Below are 13,764 nucleotides of genomic sequence, written 5' to 3' on the forward strand. Positions count from 1 at the left end.
GGGGCATGGATAGGATAAATAGGCAAAGTCATTTCCCTGGGGTCGGGGAGTCCAGAACTAGAGGGCATAGGTTTAGGGTGAGAGGGGAAAGAAATAAAAGAGACCTAAGGGGCAATGTTTTCACGCAGAGAGTGGTACGTGTATGGAATGAGCTGCAAGAGGATGTGGTGGAGGCTGGTACAATTGCAACATTTATGAGGCATTTGGATGGGTATATGAATAGGAAGGGTTTGGAGGGATATGTGCCGGGCGCTGGGAGGTGGGACTAGATTGGGTTGGGATAGCTGGTCGACATAGACGGGTTGGACCGATGCTGTACATCTCTATGACTATGACTCAATGAAAACAGTTGAAGCTTTGGATGAATTATCGGGAAAGTGGGACCAATCTGAAACGAAGAATTAAGAGGCCCAAAAGGGGTCATGAAATATCTTCAGCAAACAGGGTTAAGCAAAATCCCAAAGCCTATTGTTCGTATATAAGGGGCAAGAGGTAACTAGTGAAAGGATTGGCCCACTCAAGGATAAAGGAGGCAAGTTATGCATGGAGTCAGATAAAACGGATGAGATTCTTATTGAGTACTTTGCGTCAATATTCTCCTGAGGAGTGGGATAGCATGTATAATGAGGTTCGGGAGAGATGTTTGATTACTGTAGGTCAAGTCTGCATAAGGAGGGAGGAGGTGTTGGGTATTCTAAAATGCATTAAGGTAGACAAGGCCCCAAGTGCAGATGGGATCTATCCCAGCTTTCTGAGGGAAGCAAGAGAGGAAATAGCTGGGATTTTAACAGATATCTTTGCAGCATCCTTGAACCGGAGGACTGGAGAATTGCTAATGTTGTCCCCTTGTTTAAGAAAGGTAGCAGGGATAATCCAGGTAATTATACACCGGTGAGCCTAATGTCAGTGGTAGGGAAGCTGCTGGAGAAGGTACTGAGGGATAGGATCTATTTCCATTTGGAAGAAAATGGGCTTATTGGTGATAGACAACATGGTTTTGTGCAGGGAAGGTCATGTCTTGCCAACTTAACAGATTTCCTTGTGGAAGTGACAAAGTTGATTGATGGGGGAGGGCTATCGATGTCATATACATAGACTTCAGTATAGCGTTTGGCAAGGTTCCCCATGGTAGGCTGATGGAGAAAGTGAGGTCGAATGGGGTCCGGGGCATACTAGTTAGCCGGATAGAAAACCAGCTGGGCAGCAGGAGACAGAGAGTAGTTGTTGAAGGGACTTTCTCAAAATGGAGAACTGTGACCAGTGGTGTTTCACACAGGGATCTGTGCTGGGACCACTGCTGTTTGTGATATACATAAATGATCTAGAGGAAGTTACAGGTTGCATGATTAGCGAGTTTGCAGATGACACTAAGATTGGTGGAGTAGCAGATAGTGAAGGGGACTGTCAGAGAATACAACAGAATATAGATAGATTGGAGAGTTGGGCGGAGAAATGGCAGATGGAGTTCAATCCGGGCAAATGTGAGGTGATGCGTTTTAAGATCCAGTTCAAGAGCGATAAATGGAAAAATTCTAGGGAAAATTGATCTGGTGTTCAGGTCCATTGTTCCCTGAAGGTGGCAACACAGGTCGATAGAGTGGTCAAGAAGGCATACAGCGTGTTTTCCTTCATCGGCTGGGGTATTGAGTACAGGAGTTGGCAGGTCATGTTACAGTTGAATAGGACTTTGGTTAGGTCACATTTGGAATAGAGCGTACAGTTCTGGTCGCCACATTACCAAAAGGATTCCGATGTTTTGGAGAGGGTGCAGAGGAGGTTCACCAGATGTTGCCTGGTATGGAGCGTGCCAACTATGCAAAGAGGTTGATGAGGTTAGGGTCATTTTCATTAGAAACACGGAGATTGTGAGGGACTTGATTGAAATCTACAAAATCATGAGAGGTATAGACAGAATGGATAGCATGAAGCCTTTTTCCAGAGTGGGGTCTCAATTACTAGGGATCAGGAGCTCAATGTGAGAGGGGAAAGATTTGAGAGATATGTGTGGAAAGTCATTTACGCAGAGGGTGGTGGGTACCTGGAATGCGTTGCCAGTGGAGGTAGTAGAGGTGGGCAAAATAATATCATTTAAAATGTATCTAAACAGATACATGAATGGGCAAGGAGCAGAGGGATACAGATCCTTTGAAAATAGGCAACAGGTCCGGATAGAGGATCTGGATTGGTACAGGCTTGAAGGGCTGAAGGGTCTGTTCCTATGCTGTAATTTTCTTCGTTTTTTTTTGTTGTTTGATCCTGCTCAACACGTGCTCCTGGATTAATAGTGACCTCAAAATCTCCATAGAGGTGTGCCGATCCATCTATCGTCATCACTAGTAGAAAGACCCCAATTATTCATGCTTACAGGTTCAAGGACTCCCTTCTTGACCAGCCTCTCTAATTCTGTCTTAACCTTTGATTTGAATGCATAAGGCACCCATTTAGCCTTGCAAGACTTTGCTTGATTTTCAATTTGACAGAGATCTTTTCCTTGCTTCTTAGATTGCTTTGGAAAACAATTGCATGTTTCTTTGGAATTTATAATAGATTAGTCTCTGTACCTAGGAAGCAGCTTACTTCACCCCAGTTGAGTTTGATTTTCTCCAGCCATGACCTTCTCAATGAAGCTGGAGAATTTCCTTTGACAATGTCTCCGGGCAACTCGTCAGACTGACCATGTAGCTGAATATTCACATTGACACAGCCCTTTAAAGGTACCACTTTGCCTCTGTACGTTCTTAGTACAATTTTGATTATTGCTGTGTAGTATGACTCAGGTGCTTCTGATATACACATTTTTAGATATGACTAAAACTCCGACTCTGTCCTCCTCCATTTTTACCAGTTTGCCATTCAATAAAGGAGTGACCCAGTATTAGTTGGTGTTGCTAGCAATGATCAGCATGTTTAATAACAGCTCCTCTTTGGTCTGAGAGTCTGGGCTTTTTTCATGCCATTTTTCTATGATGTGGATTTTATACTTTTAGTTTTCTGTAATTTTGCTGCATGTTGTTTCTTCCTGAAACACGACTGTTCACTGTACCCTTTTTATTATAGTTTCTGCATATAGCTTCTTGATTCCAGCAATTTGCTGCTGCGTGACCTGTTTCTCCAAACTCATGGCAGTTTTGAGTCTGTTGCTGCTCATCTCACAGCTGCCATTTTATGAACACTCATGCTTGAGCTTAACTGTTGAGCTTTTTTGGCTGCTAATGCCAAAGAGGCTGCTATTTTCAGTGCTCTGTTTAAGCCTAGGTTCATTTCCATCAGTCATGTGGATTGCTTCACAATTTAAACCACACATCAGACTGTCTCTGTCAGAGGTCACACAACACCAGGTTTCAGTCCAACAGGTTTATTTGAAATAACAAGATTTTGGAGCGCAGCCCCTTTGTCACGTGAAGTGAAGCAAAGCACTCAGGCACAGAATTTATAGTCAGAGAAATCAAAAGATTGTACAAATGGTGTGAGTGAAGTGCCGACAGGCCGGGTAATAGGTCTCTAACGTCACGAATGTCAGACGGTGTGAGTAAAGTGTCAACAGCTGAATAGCAGGTGAAGAGAAGGCCTAAAATCTGATCAATTAAGGCAAAGAGATTATTACAAAGCATTAAAAATAAGGTAGTTTTGCAGACAAACTGAATGATTGGAATAACATTATATGTATAAGGGTTGCTGCCGAGGGTCTAACCAAAGTAACAAGTAATCCAAAACTGTACAAGATAGAGCGATCATAAAATATCAAGGTGATAGTGTCAAAACAGGGCACAAAGGAAGGTTTTACAGGTACAGAGCAGTATGATGGGGTCATATTTGCGTGACATGAACCCAAGATCACAGTTGAGGCAGTCTTGAAAAGGTACAGAACTTGGCCATCAGTTTCTGCTCTGTGATTCTGCATTGGTATTTTTCAGAGATCATCTTGGAGGACATTTAGCTGAAGATTGGAAGCTGAATGTTTTCAACTGCTGAAGTGTTCTCCAACTGGGAGGGAGCATTCATCCATTGTCATAACATATGTATGGTCTCACCGACATACCATGCCTTGGGGCATTCTTGCCTGCGGTATATGATATAGACAACATTGGCTGAGTCATATGACTATCTGCCGTGTACTTGGTGGGTGGTGTTACCATGTGTGATGGTAGTATCCATGTCGATGATCTGGCATGTCTTGCAGAGGTTGCCTTTTGGCAGGATTGCATGGTGTTATGATTGATGTCCTGAAGGATGGGTAGGTTGCTGCGAACAATGGTCTGTTTAAGGTTTGGCGGTTGTTTAAAGGCGAGAAGTGGAGGTGTAGGAATGATCTTGGCGCGATGTTCATTATCGTCCGTGAAGGCTGTGACGAACAAGGCATGGTTTCCCTGCTTTGGGGAAGTACTGGATGGCAAAGGGTACTCTATCAGTCGTATCCTGTGCCCCTTTTCTGAAGAGGTTATTGTGGTTTTTCACTGTGGCATGTTGGAACTGGCGATCGTTACGTTGAGTATTATATCCCGTCTTTCAGCATCTTTAGATGTCTGTCACATTCCTCTTCGTTTGAGCAGATCCCGTGTATGCACAGGGCTTGTCCATAGGAGAAGGGTTCTTTAACATGTTTCGGGTGGAAGTTCGAGAAGTGTAGTATCATGAGATTATCTGTGGGCTTGTAGTAGACTTAAAGTATTGAGATGTCAGTTCTTAATGGGGATGTGTGTATCTAAGAATGCGTGATTTTGATGAGTAGTCCATAGTAAGTACGATGGTGGAATGAAACTTGTTGAAATCATCGTGTAGTCGTTTCAGTGATCCTCATCATAATCCGGAGGGAGAAAATGTTGTCTATGTATCTAGTGTATAATTTTGGTTGAAGGTGTTGGTGTATTGGTGTGCAAATTTGGTTCCCATGGCTGTTCCCTGTGTTTGGATGAAGAATTGCTTGTAGAAGGTGAAAATGTTGTGCTTGAGGATGAAGCAGATGGGTGGCATCTGGAAATTGGCAGTAGTTGGAGTTGAGTACTGAAGCTGATGCAGCACTGCCGTTGTCGTGAGGGATGCCGGTGTAGCGTACCAGAATGTACATTGTGATGAGGAATGTTCCTGGTTCGACTGGTCTCTGGGTGCTCAGTTTCTGTAAGAAATCTGTAGTGTTGCGACAGAAACTGGGAGTTCCTTGTACAATGAGTTTCAAGATGCCCTTGACAGAGAGGTTCCCACACAGAACCCTGTTGCCCGATAAGATTGGCCATCCAGGTGTGTTGGTTTTGTGTATCTTCGGAAGGCAATAGAAGTCTCCTAAGCGAGAAGTATGTGGGATTAGAGTGGATAGTCTGTCTCTGATAGCATCATTGATGTTGTATTTGAATTGACAGAATTCTGCTAACTTCTTGAAAATTGCTCCAAGCTGGGAGTTAGATTCACTATCATGCTGCTTGCGTTTGTGGAATCCGAACTATTCAGCAGTCACCAATGATCTTGGTGAGAAACGGTTTATATGTTTTAGAACTCGGTTTCTGTGGCTGTTCCAGACTCCTCCATTGCTTTAGACCCCCACCCACTTCAGAACACTTGAGAATACAGAGACAACTATATATGCTTTAATTTTGTTAGCTTGAACAAAAAAATAAAATCTCTGTGTATAAAAGTTTCAGTTCTCTGTATTGTCATTATACGGTTCCACATTCTAAAATTTCCTGCTTTTTGTTTTAAATGGAAATTTCAAATAGCATGATGTGCCGCAAAGATTTTAGCACCACCTCATTTCATATTTAAAACAAGGTATTCCTGAAGGTGAAACAAAAACAGAAGTTTCTGGAAAAGCTTAGCAGGTCTAACAGCATCTGTGAAGAGAAATCAGAGTTAACGTTTCGGGTCTGGTGACTCTTCCTGAGTTGTCATCTTGTGTTAAGTTGCAAGAACGACCAAGAATCCAAAGTATTAAGCAGCAGGAGCTTTATTTGTGAAATGTTTGCAGGCAGCAAGGTTGGACAAAGCTGTTTCGCACCCAAAATGGATCGTGACAGTCCATCATATTGACAAAATATACAACACTGTTGTTGTGGCCAATCTTCTGTTGCCATAGGCCAGCGCTATGAGAATGCAAAATCTAGAGGAAATGAAAACTCTGATCTAAATTTTGAGGGGACGCATCAGTAAGCTCAGTTCCTAAAAATAATTCACTTGCATGTTGTAATAAATGATCGAATAGTGATTCATAGTCCTTCTGCTCCTCTCTAGCCATATCATGTTAAGTTTCATCTCTCATTTACTACAGGATTGAGAGCAACTATCTCAGCACAAATCTGGGTATCACAGTTGATGCTGTTTTTAAAAAAATAAGCTTTCCCGTATTATAATTTTATTTAGTTTGTAAAATAATCCTTTCTTTTGTTATTGCTCATGATTTCTTAGATGACAGAAGGTCCATGGAACGGCACTTAGAAGAGGAGCGATGTAGGCCAATAGAAGTTGAGAAGCTGCAGGCACAATTACTAGATGCTGAGGCTACAATTTCAATGTTACAGACTCAGTTGACTGAACAGATAAATAACTTCGAGCAGATACAAGAGCAACTTTCGGAAAAAAGCACATACATTGGGAATGTGGAAGAGGAGGTTCGTTAAATTACACATTCATATAAAGAAATGTTTCATTTACAGGTCCATGTTGATGGAGGGAGAAACAAAGCTGGGGGCCTAGGCCAAGGGCAGCACCGAGGCTCCTGATTTTGTCTCAGACCTGCACACGTGCACTTTCTTGTGTGAACTTGCATACTGCAGGATTGCAGGATGAGTCGACTCCCTCCTCCATTCTGGGGTGAACTGTAATGCCATTGTTTACTGACTTGACTGACGTTAACTCTCCCTATCATGAAGATTGAATCCAGAGAAACCTTTACTAAGTATAAATCATGCCCAGAGCTCTTTTGATGCATTTTATCTATTTAACAAATATAAGATTTCCATATCAGTTGTATTGATTTATTAGTGCTATGATTGAGTTCTATTTTTGGCATATATATCTGGTAATTCAGATGTTAAGAAAAGATGGTTTGAGATTGCACTTGCTGGTGATAAATGTTAATAGATTTTTGTTTTGGTGCTAGTAGTAGCAGCAGCAGCAGTAGTCCCTATAGTACCATTGCCACTATTCTTTGTTCATTATTAGGTTGTTTACAACTTCAAAGAAAGTTTGGACAGTGCATACTTTGAATTGTTTATGTTTCTAAACTGTTGACTGGAGATGGCAGATTGTATCTCCTACTATAATTCACCCAGTGCTGACATTGTGGAAATGTACATTTAAGTCATTCAAGGTCTTGTAGAACCATTCATAGACATCGTGGCTATCCCTTGAGGTCAAGGGTGATGGTCTTCGTTCCATTGATCTATTTATCAGCTGTCAGGTGGCTTATGAGTCCAATCTTGGCTTTGAAATGTAGAACCGTTATAGTACAGAAGAAGACCATTCAACCAATTATGTCCATTCTTCTCTTCCCAAGGAGCAATTCATATATTTCCACTTCTTCACCTTTCCTCCATATCCCTGAACATTCCTCTTCTTCAGATATCTTGAACATTTAGATGGTGTAGAAAGATTTATGGCATAGAAGAAGGCTATCTGCCCATTGTGTCTGTGCCAAAATGAGCCAACTTAATTCTATGATAAAGCAATTAGTCCATGTCCCTGGAGGTTAAGGGACTTCAGCAGCATGTTCAGAGACCTTTCAAATGAGATGAGTCTTTCTGCCTCCACGACCCACTCAGGTACTAAATTCTAAACATTTACCAACCCTGGGTAACTCTCCATACCTTCTATCAATCTGTGCCCCCAAGTTGCCGATCCCTCTGCTAGGGAAATTATGGCAATTTCATCCATTCTATCCAGGACCCCCTCAAATTTGCACATTTCAGCTGGATTTGTAGAAAATGAGTTCCCTGATTGGGACTGTTAATCTGGTCCAATCAGGGAGCCCTTGCTAACATATAAAAGAAGGTGAATATCTCATACAAAAAGCAGTTGGTTCAGTTACCACTTTGGCCCAAGCTTGATGGGGTGAAATTGATTGCAAGAGATTCATCTACATTGGCTCAACATTTTTAAATTTGAAAATGGCTACCTGAACAAAGTCCTAATTAAATACCCAGAAGTCTTCCACGAAGGTCAAGGGACTACCAGAGGAGCCAAGGCCACATTACATGTCGACCAGGAAGCAATTCCATGATTCCACAAAGAACACCCACTGTAACTTGCCTTATAGGCAAAAACAGAGGCAGGAGAAAGTGAGGTCTGCAGATGCTGGAGATCAAAGTTGAAACTTTATTGCTGGAACAGCACAACAGGTCAGGCAGCATCCAGGGAACAGGAGATTCGACGTTTCGGGCACAGGCCCTTCTTCAGGAAAACAGAGGCAGAAATCAGAAAGCTGGATAGTGAAGGAATCACCAAACTAGTCCAATTTGCAGAATGGTCAGCACCAGTTATACTGACCTATGAAGCCAGATGATATGGTGGAAGTGTTCTTTTACATGTTCTACAAGCAGGTCATGCCGAACAGAGTGCAGAATAGAGTGTTACAGCTGCAGAAAGAGTGTACAGAGAGAGATCAACATTAACATTTGAGAGATCCATTCAAACATCTGACAATAGCAAAGGAGAAGCTGTTATTGAATCTCCTTATATGTGTATTTCTAATGTTTATCAGGAAATGAAACATTTTTGAACAGTAAAGTTTACAGGATTCTTAAGGGGGAGGGAGAGCACCAAGAAGTTGTGGTACACATTGGTATCAATGACATAGATGGGGAAAGAGGGGAGGAACTGAAAAGAGAATATAGGGAATTTGGTTGGAAGCCAGAAGGCAAAATGAGCAGAGTAGTAATTTCAGGATTGTTACCAGTGCCACATGCTAGTGAGGCTAGGAATACAGCACGAGTGCAGATGAACACGTGGTTGCTGGACTGGTGTAGGAGGGAGGGCTCTAGATATGTGGATCATTGGGATACCTTCTGGAGAAGGTGAGACCTATACAAGAAGGACGGGTTGCACCTGAACTGGAGGGGCACCAATATCCTGGGCGAGGGGTTTGCGAGAGCTCTTCGGGAGGGTTTAAACTAGATTGGCGGGTGGGAACCTGAGCTACGGATCAGATAATGGAGTAGGTAGTGAACAGCCAGATACAGCATACAGAGATAGGCACTTGATAGGGCAAAGGCGCAGTCAGAGTGATGGGTTGAAATGTGTCTACTTTAATGCAAGAAGTATCAGAAATAAGGGTGACAAATTCAGAGTATGGATAATCACTTGGAATTATGATGTTGTGGTCATTACGGAGTCTTCAATATCACGGGGGCAGGGATGATTGTTGGATGTTGCCAGGGTTTAGATGTTTCAAAAGAAATTGGGGGGAGTGGGGGAGGTAAAAGAGATGGAGGAGTGGCATTGCTAATCAGGAATAGTATCTCAGCTGAAGAAAGGGAGGTCGTCGTGGAGGGTTTGTCTATGAGTCAGTGTGGGTGGAAATCAGAAACAGGATAGGACCAATCACTTTATTGGGTGTTTGGTACAGGCACCTCAATAGCAACAGAGACACACAGATTGGGAGGCAGATTTTGGAAAGGTGCAGAAATAACAGGATTGTTGTCATGGGTGACTTTAACTTGGCTAACATTGATTGGAACCTCCTTAGTTTAATATTTTGAATGGAGTAGTTTTTGTCATTTGTGTCCAGAAAGTGTTGCTGGTGCAATATGTAGATAACCCACTAGAGAGGAGGTCATATTGGATTTGGTGCTTGGCAACTAACCATGCCAAGTATCAGATCTCTCAGTGGGAGAGCATTTCAGTGAGAGAGATCACAACTCCCTAACCTTTACAATTCTCATGGAGAGGGATAGGAGCCAATGGTATGGGAAAGTTTTTAATTTGGTGGAGGAGGGGGGGGTGGAATTACAATGCTGTTAGGCAGGCTCTAGGGCGCTTAAATTGGGAACAGATGCTGTCACGAAAATGCACAACAGAAATGTGGAGGTTGTTTAGGAAGCACTTAGGATAGTGCTGGACAGGTCTGTTCCACTGAGGCAAGGAAGGGATGTTAAGGTGAAGGAACCTTGGGTTACAAGTGATGTGCAACATCTACTCAAGTAGAAGAAGGAAGTTTACTTAAGGTTGAGGAAGCAAGGATCAGACATGGCTCTTGAGGGTAACAAGATAACCAAGAAGGAAGCAAAGAATAGACTTAGGAGAGTTAGAAGGGGGCATGAAAAAGCTTTAGCGAATAGGATTAATTAAAACCCAGAAGCATTCTACACTTATGTGAGGAACAAGAGGCTGAGCAGAGTGAGGGTAGGACCAGTCAGGGATAGTGGAGGGAACTTGCGCCTGGAGTTGGTGGAAGTAGGGCAGGTCCTTAATGAATACTTTGCTTCAGTATTCACTACTGAGAAGGACCTTGATATTTGAGAACAGCGTGTCACAGACTGATATGCTTGAACAGGTTGATATTAGGAAGGAGGAAATGCTGAAGGTTTTGAAAACTGTAGGATAAATAAGTCTCCTAGGCCAGATGGGATATACCCAAAGAGGGAAGAGATTGCTGCACCTTTGGCAATGACCTTTGCGTCCTCACTGTCCACTGGAGTAGTGCCAAAGGGTGGAAAATATTATTCCTTTGTTCAAGAAGGGGAATAGGGATAACTCTGGGAATTATAGACCAGTCAATCTTATATCAGTGGTGGGTAATGTATTGGAGAGGATTCTGAGAGACAGGATTTATGATTACTTGGAAATAGTTTGATTAGAGATAGCATGGCTTTGCGGGGGGTAGGTCATGCCTCACAAACCTTATTGAATTCTTTGAGGATGAGTCAAAGCAAGTTGATGGAAGTAAAGCAGTGGATGTGGTTTACATGAATTTTAGTAAGGCGTTTGATAAGATTCCCCATGGTAGGCTCATTCAGAAAGTAAGGAGGCATGGGATACAGGGAAGTTTGGTTGTCTGGATACAGAATTGGCTGGCCCATAGAAGCCAGCCAATGGGCCAGCCAATTCTTGAAATTATTCACCCTGCAGCTTGGTGACCAGTGGTGTTCCGCAGAGATCTATTCTGGGACCTCTGCTCTTTGTGATTTTTATAAATGACTTGGATGAGGAATGGAAGGGTGGGTTAGTAAGTTTGTTGATGACGTGAACATTGGTGGAGTTGTGGATAATGTGGAAGGCTATTGTATGTTTCAACAGGACAATGACAGAATGCAGAACTAGGTTAATAAGTGGCAGATGGAGTTCAACCTGGAAAAGTGTGAAGTGATTCACTTTGGAAGGTCAGATTTGAATGCAGAATACAGGCAGGATTCTTGGCAGTGTGGAGGAACAGAGGGATCTTGGTGGTCCATGACCATAGTTGCCACTCAATTTGAAAGGATTATTAAGAAGGCATATGGTGTGTTGGCTTTCATTAGCAGGGGGATTGGGTTTAAGAACCATGAGGTTATGCTGCAGCTCTATAGAGCCCTGGTTAGTCCAAGCAGCAGTCTACTCTTGATGATCAATGATGGGATGATATATCAACAATACAATGAAGCAGTACTTGGTAAGCAATAACCTGCTCACTGACACTCATTTTGAGTTCTACTGAGCTCCTGACATCACTTTTCCAAACATGGTCAAATGAGATGAATTCTGGAGATGAGGTGAGAATATCTGCCTTTGACATCAGGGCAACATTTGACCGAGTGAGGCATTAAAGACCCCTAGCTGAAAAATGTGTTGCTGGAAAAGTGCAGCAGGTCAGGCAGCATCCAAGGAGCAGGAGAATCGACGTTTCAGGCATAAGCCCCCCCCTAGCAAAGCCACAGTGAATTAGAATCAGATTTGAAGCTTTTCATAAGTTGTAATCATACCTAGCACAAAGGAAGATGGCTTTGGTTATTGGTGAGAATCATCTTAGCTCCAGTCCATCTTGAGAGATGTTCCTCAGGCTAATGTATTAGGTGCAACTGTCTTCATCAGGTTTATCAATGACCTTTTCTACATTATAAGATCAGAATTGGTATGGTAATCAGATCAGGCTCGGGATAATTGTCGTTGGTTGCACATTATTCGTGCCATTACTGCCAAGCAAGATCAGCAAGGGAGAATCTAACCATTTGTCTTTGACATTCCATGTCATTCCCTTCACTAAATCCCTCACCATCAATATCCTGGGAATTACCATTGACTAGAAATTGAGCTGGATTAACCATGTAAGTACTATCGCAGCAGGTCAAAGGCTATGAATTCCACAGAGAGGAATTCTCCTTCCACCTCCCAAAATCTATCCACTATCCACGAGGCACAAGTCAGGAGTGTAATGGAATAGTTCCCAGTTGTCTTGATGAATGCAGTTCCAACAACACTCAATATGTTTGACACATTCCAGGACAAAGCAGCTTGCTTGCTTGTCACCAAATCCATAAAATTTGATTCCCTCCACCACGGATGCACAGTAACAGCAATTTGTAACATTTACAAGATGCACTACCAAAATTTGTCAAGGCTCCTTTGCACTTTCCAACACCACTTTTGAAACCCACAACTACTGCCATCAGGAAAGACAAGAACAGCATATAGAAGGGAACACCACCATCTTCAAGTTCCCCCTCCAAGCCACTCACCCTCTGACTTTGAAATATATTGCTATCCCTTAATTGTCACTGGTTCAGAGGTCTGCAATTCTTTCTCTAATGGCATTGGTGTAAACCTACACCAAATGGACTGTAATGGATTAAAAAGGTCGCTCCCTTTCTCAAACGCAATTAGAAATGTATAGTGATCGCTGATTCAGCCAGCAACATCCCTCTCCACAAAGATTTTCAGCTTGCATTTACATAATATCACTCTACCCTCCATATTTCAGACCATTTATGCTGAAATCATCATCCATGCCTTTTGTCATTTTCAAATTCTAGCCAGTTTCTTTGCTATGTTGACCACCATTCCATCCTGCACTGACCATATACTTCAGACCATTCAAAATGTTGGTACCTGTTTTCTGACCTGAACCAAATCCTGCTCACTCCGGTCCCTTTGCTTGCTAATCTGTGTTAGTACGTGGTCTCTCAAAGCTTTAAATTTAAAACTTTGCCCATTATGTTTAAAATCCTTCAAAGACTTCTCTCTGGACCATGATCGCCATAGTGGCTAATTAATGAGAAAATTCTTGAAATATTGTGAGCAGTTCAGGACACTACACCTTAGAAAAAATGTTAAAGTTGGAGGTAAAGTAGTGCCGATTTAACAGAACAATAAGTAGACTTCAAGGATGGAATTACAAAGAGAGGTATCATGAACTGGGGTTGTATTCCCTCAAAATTAGTTTTGGAAGCAATGAATTAAGGTTTCACAGAAAAGGTATAGAATTTTGGAACTTGGTTCTACAAAGGAAAATTGATGCTTGATCAATTGTCAAATATATAACTGAGATTGATAGATTTCTATATGGAATTAAAAGGAAATAGATCACAGATCAGTCATTATCTCTAAACAGCAGAACAGATTTAAGCACTGCATAATCTACACTTTTTTTTCTTTGCGTTGTTAGATTGTAGATGAACATGATACATAAATGATAGTGGAGTAAAAGAAGAACAAAGAACAGTACAACATAGGAACAAGTTCTTCGGCCCTCCAAGCCTGTGTGGACACATTTTGCCCTTCCATGCTAAAACTGTCTTTGCTTACAGGATCCTTATCCCTCTATTCCCTTCCTATTCATATATTCATTTAGGTGCTGCTTGAATGCTG

The 13,764-nt window shown here is 42.1% G+C and overlaps 1 protein-coding gene across 6 annotated transcripts in view; it reads left to right on the forward strand.

The window, feature by feature from the left end:
* Nucleotides 1-13,764, forward strand: part of ccdc18 (coiled-coil domain containing 18) — a 185,231-nt gene that overhangs the window by 77,808 nt on the left and 93,659 nt on the right. For all 6 annotated transcript variants that reach the window (XM_043698814.1, XM_043698816.1, XM_043698817.1 and 3 more), the window contains one exon: nt 6,394-6,596. In XM_043698814.1, the coding sequence (XP_043554749.1) occupies nt 6,394-6,596 (203 nt within the window). The remainder of the gene's footprint in view (nt 1-6,393; nt 6,597-13,764) is intronic.

Source organism: Chiloscyllium plagiosum, chromosome 11 (genome assembly GCF_004010195.1).
Source record: "Chiloscyllium plagiosum isolate BGI_BamShark_2017 chromosome 11, ASM401019v2, whole genome shotgun sequence".
NCBI lineage: Eukaryota > Metazoa > Chordata > Chondrichthyes > Orectolobiformes > Hemiscylliidae > Chiloscyllium > Chiloscyllium plagiosum.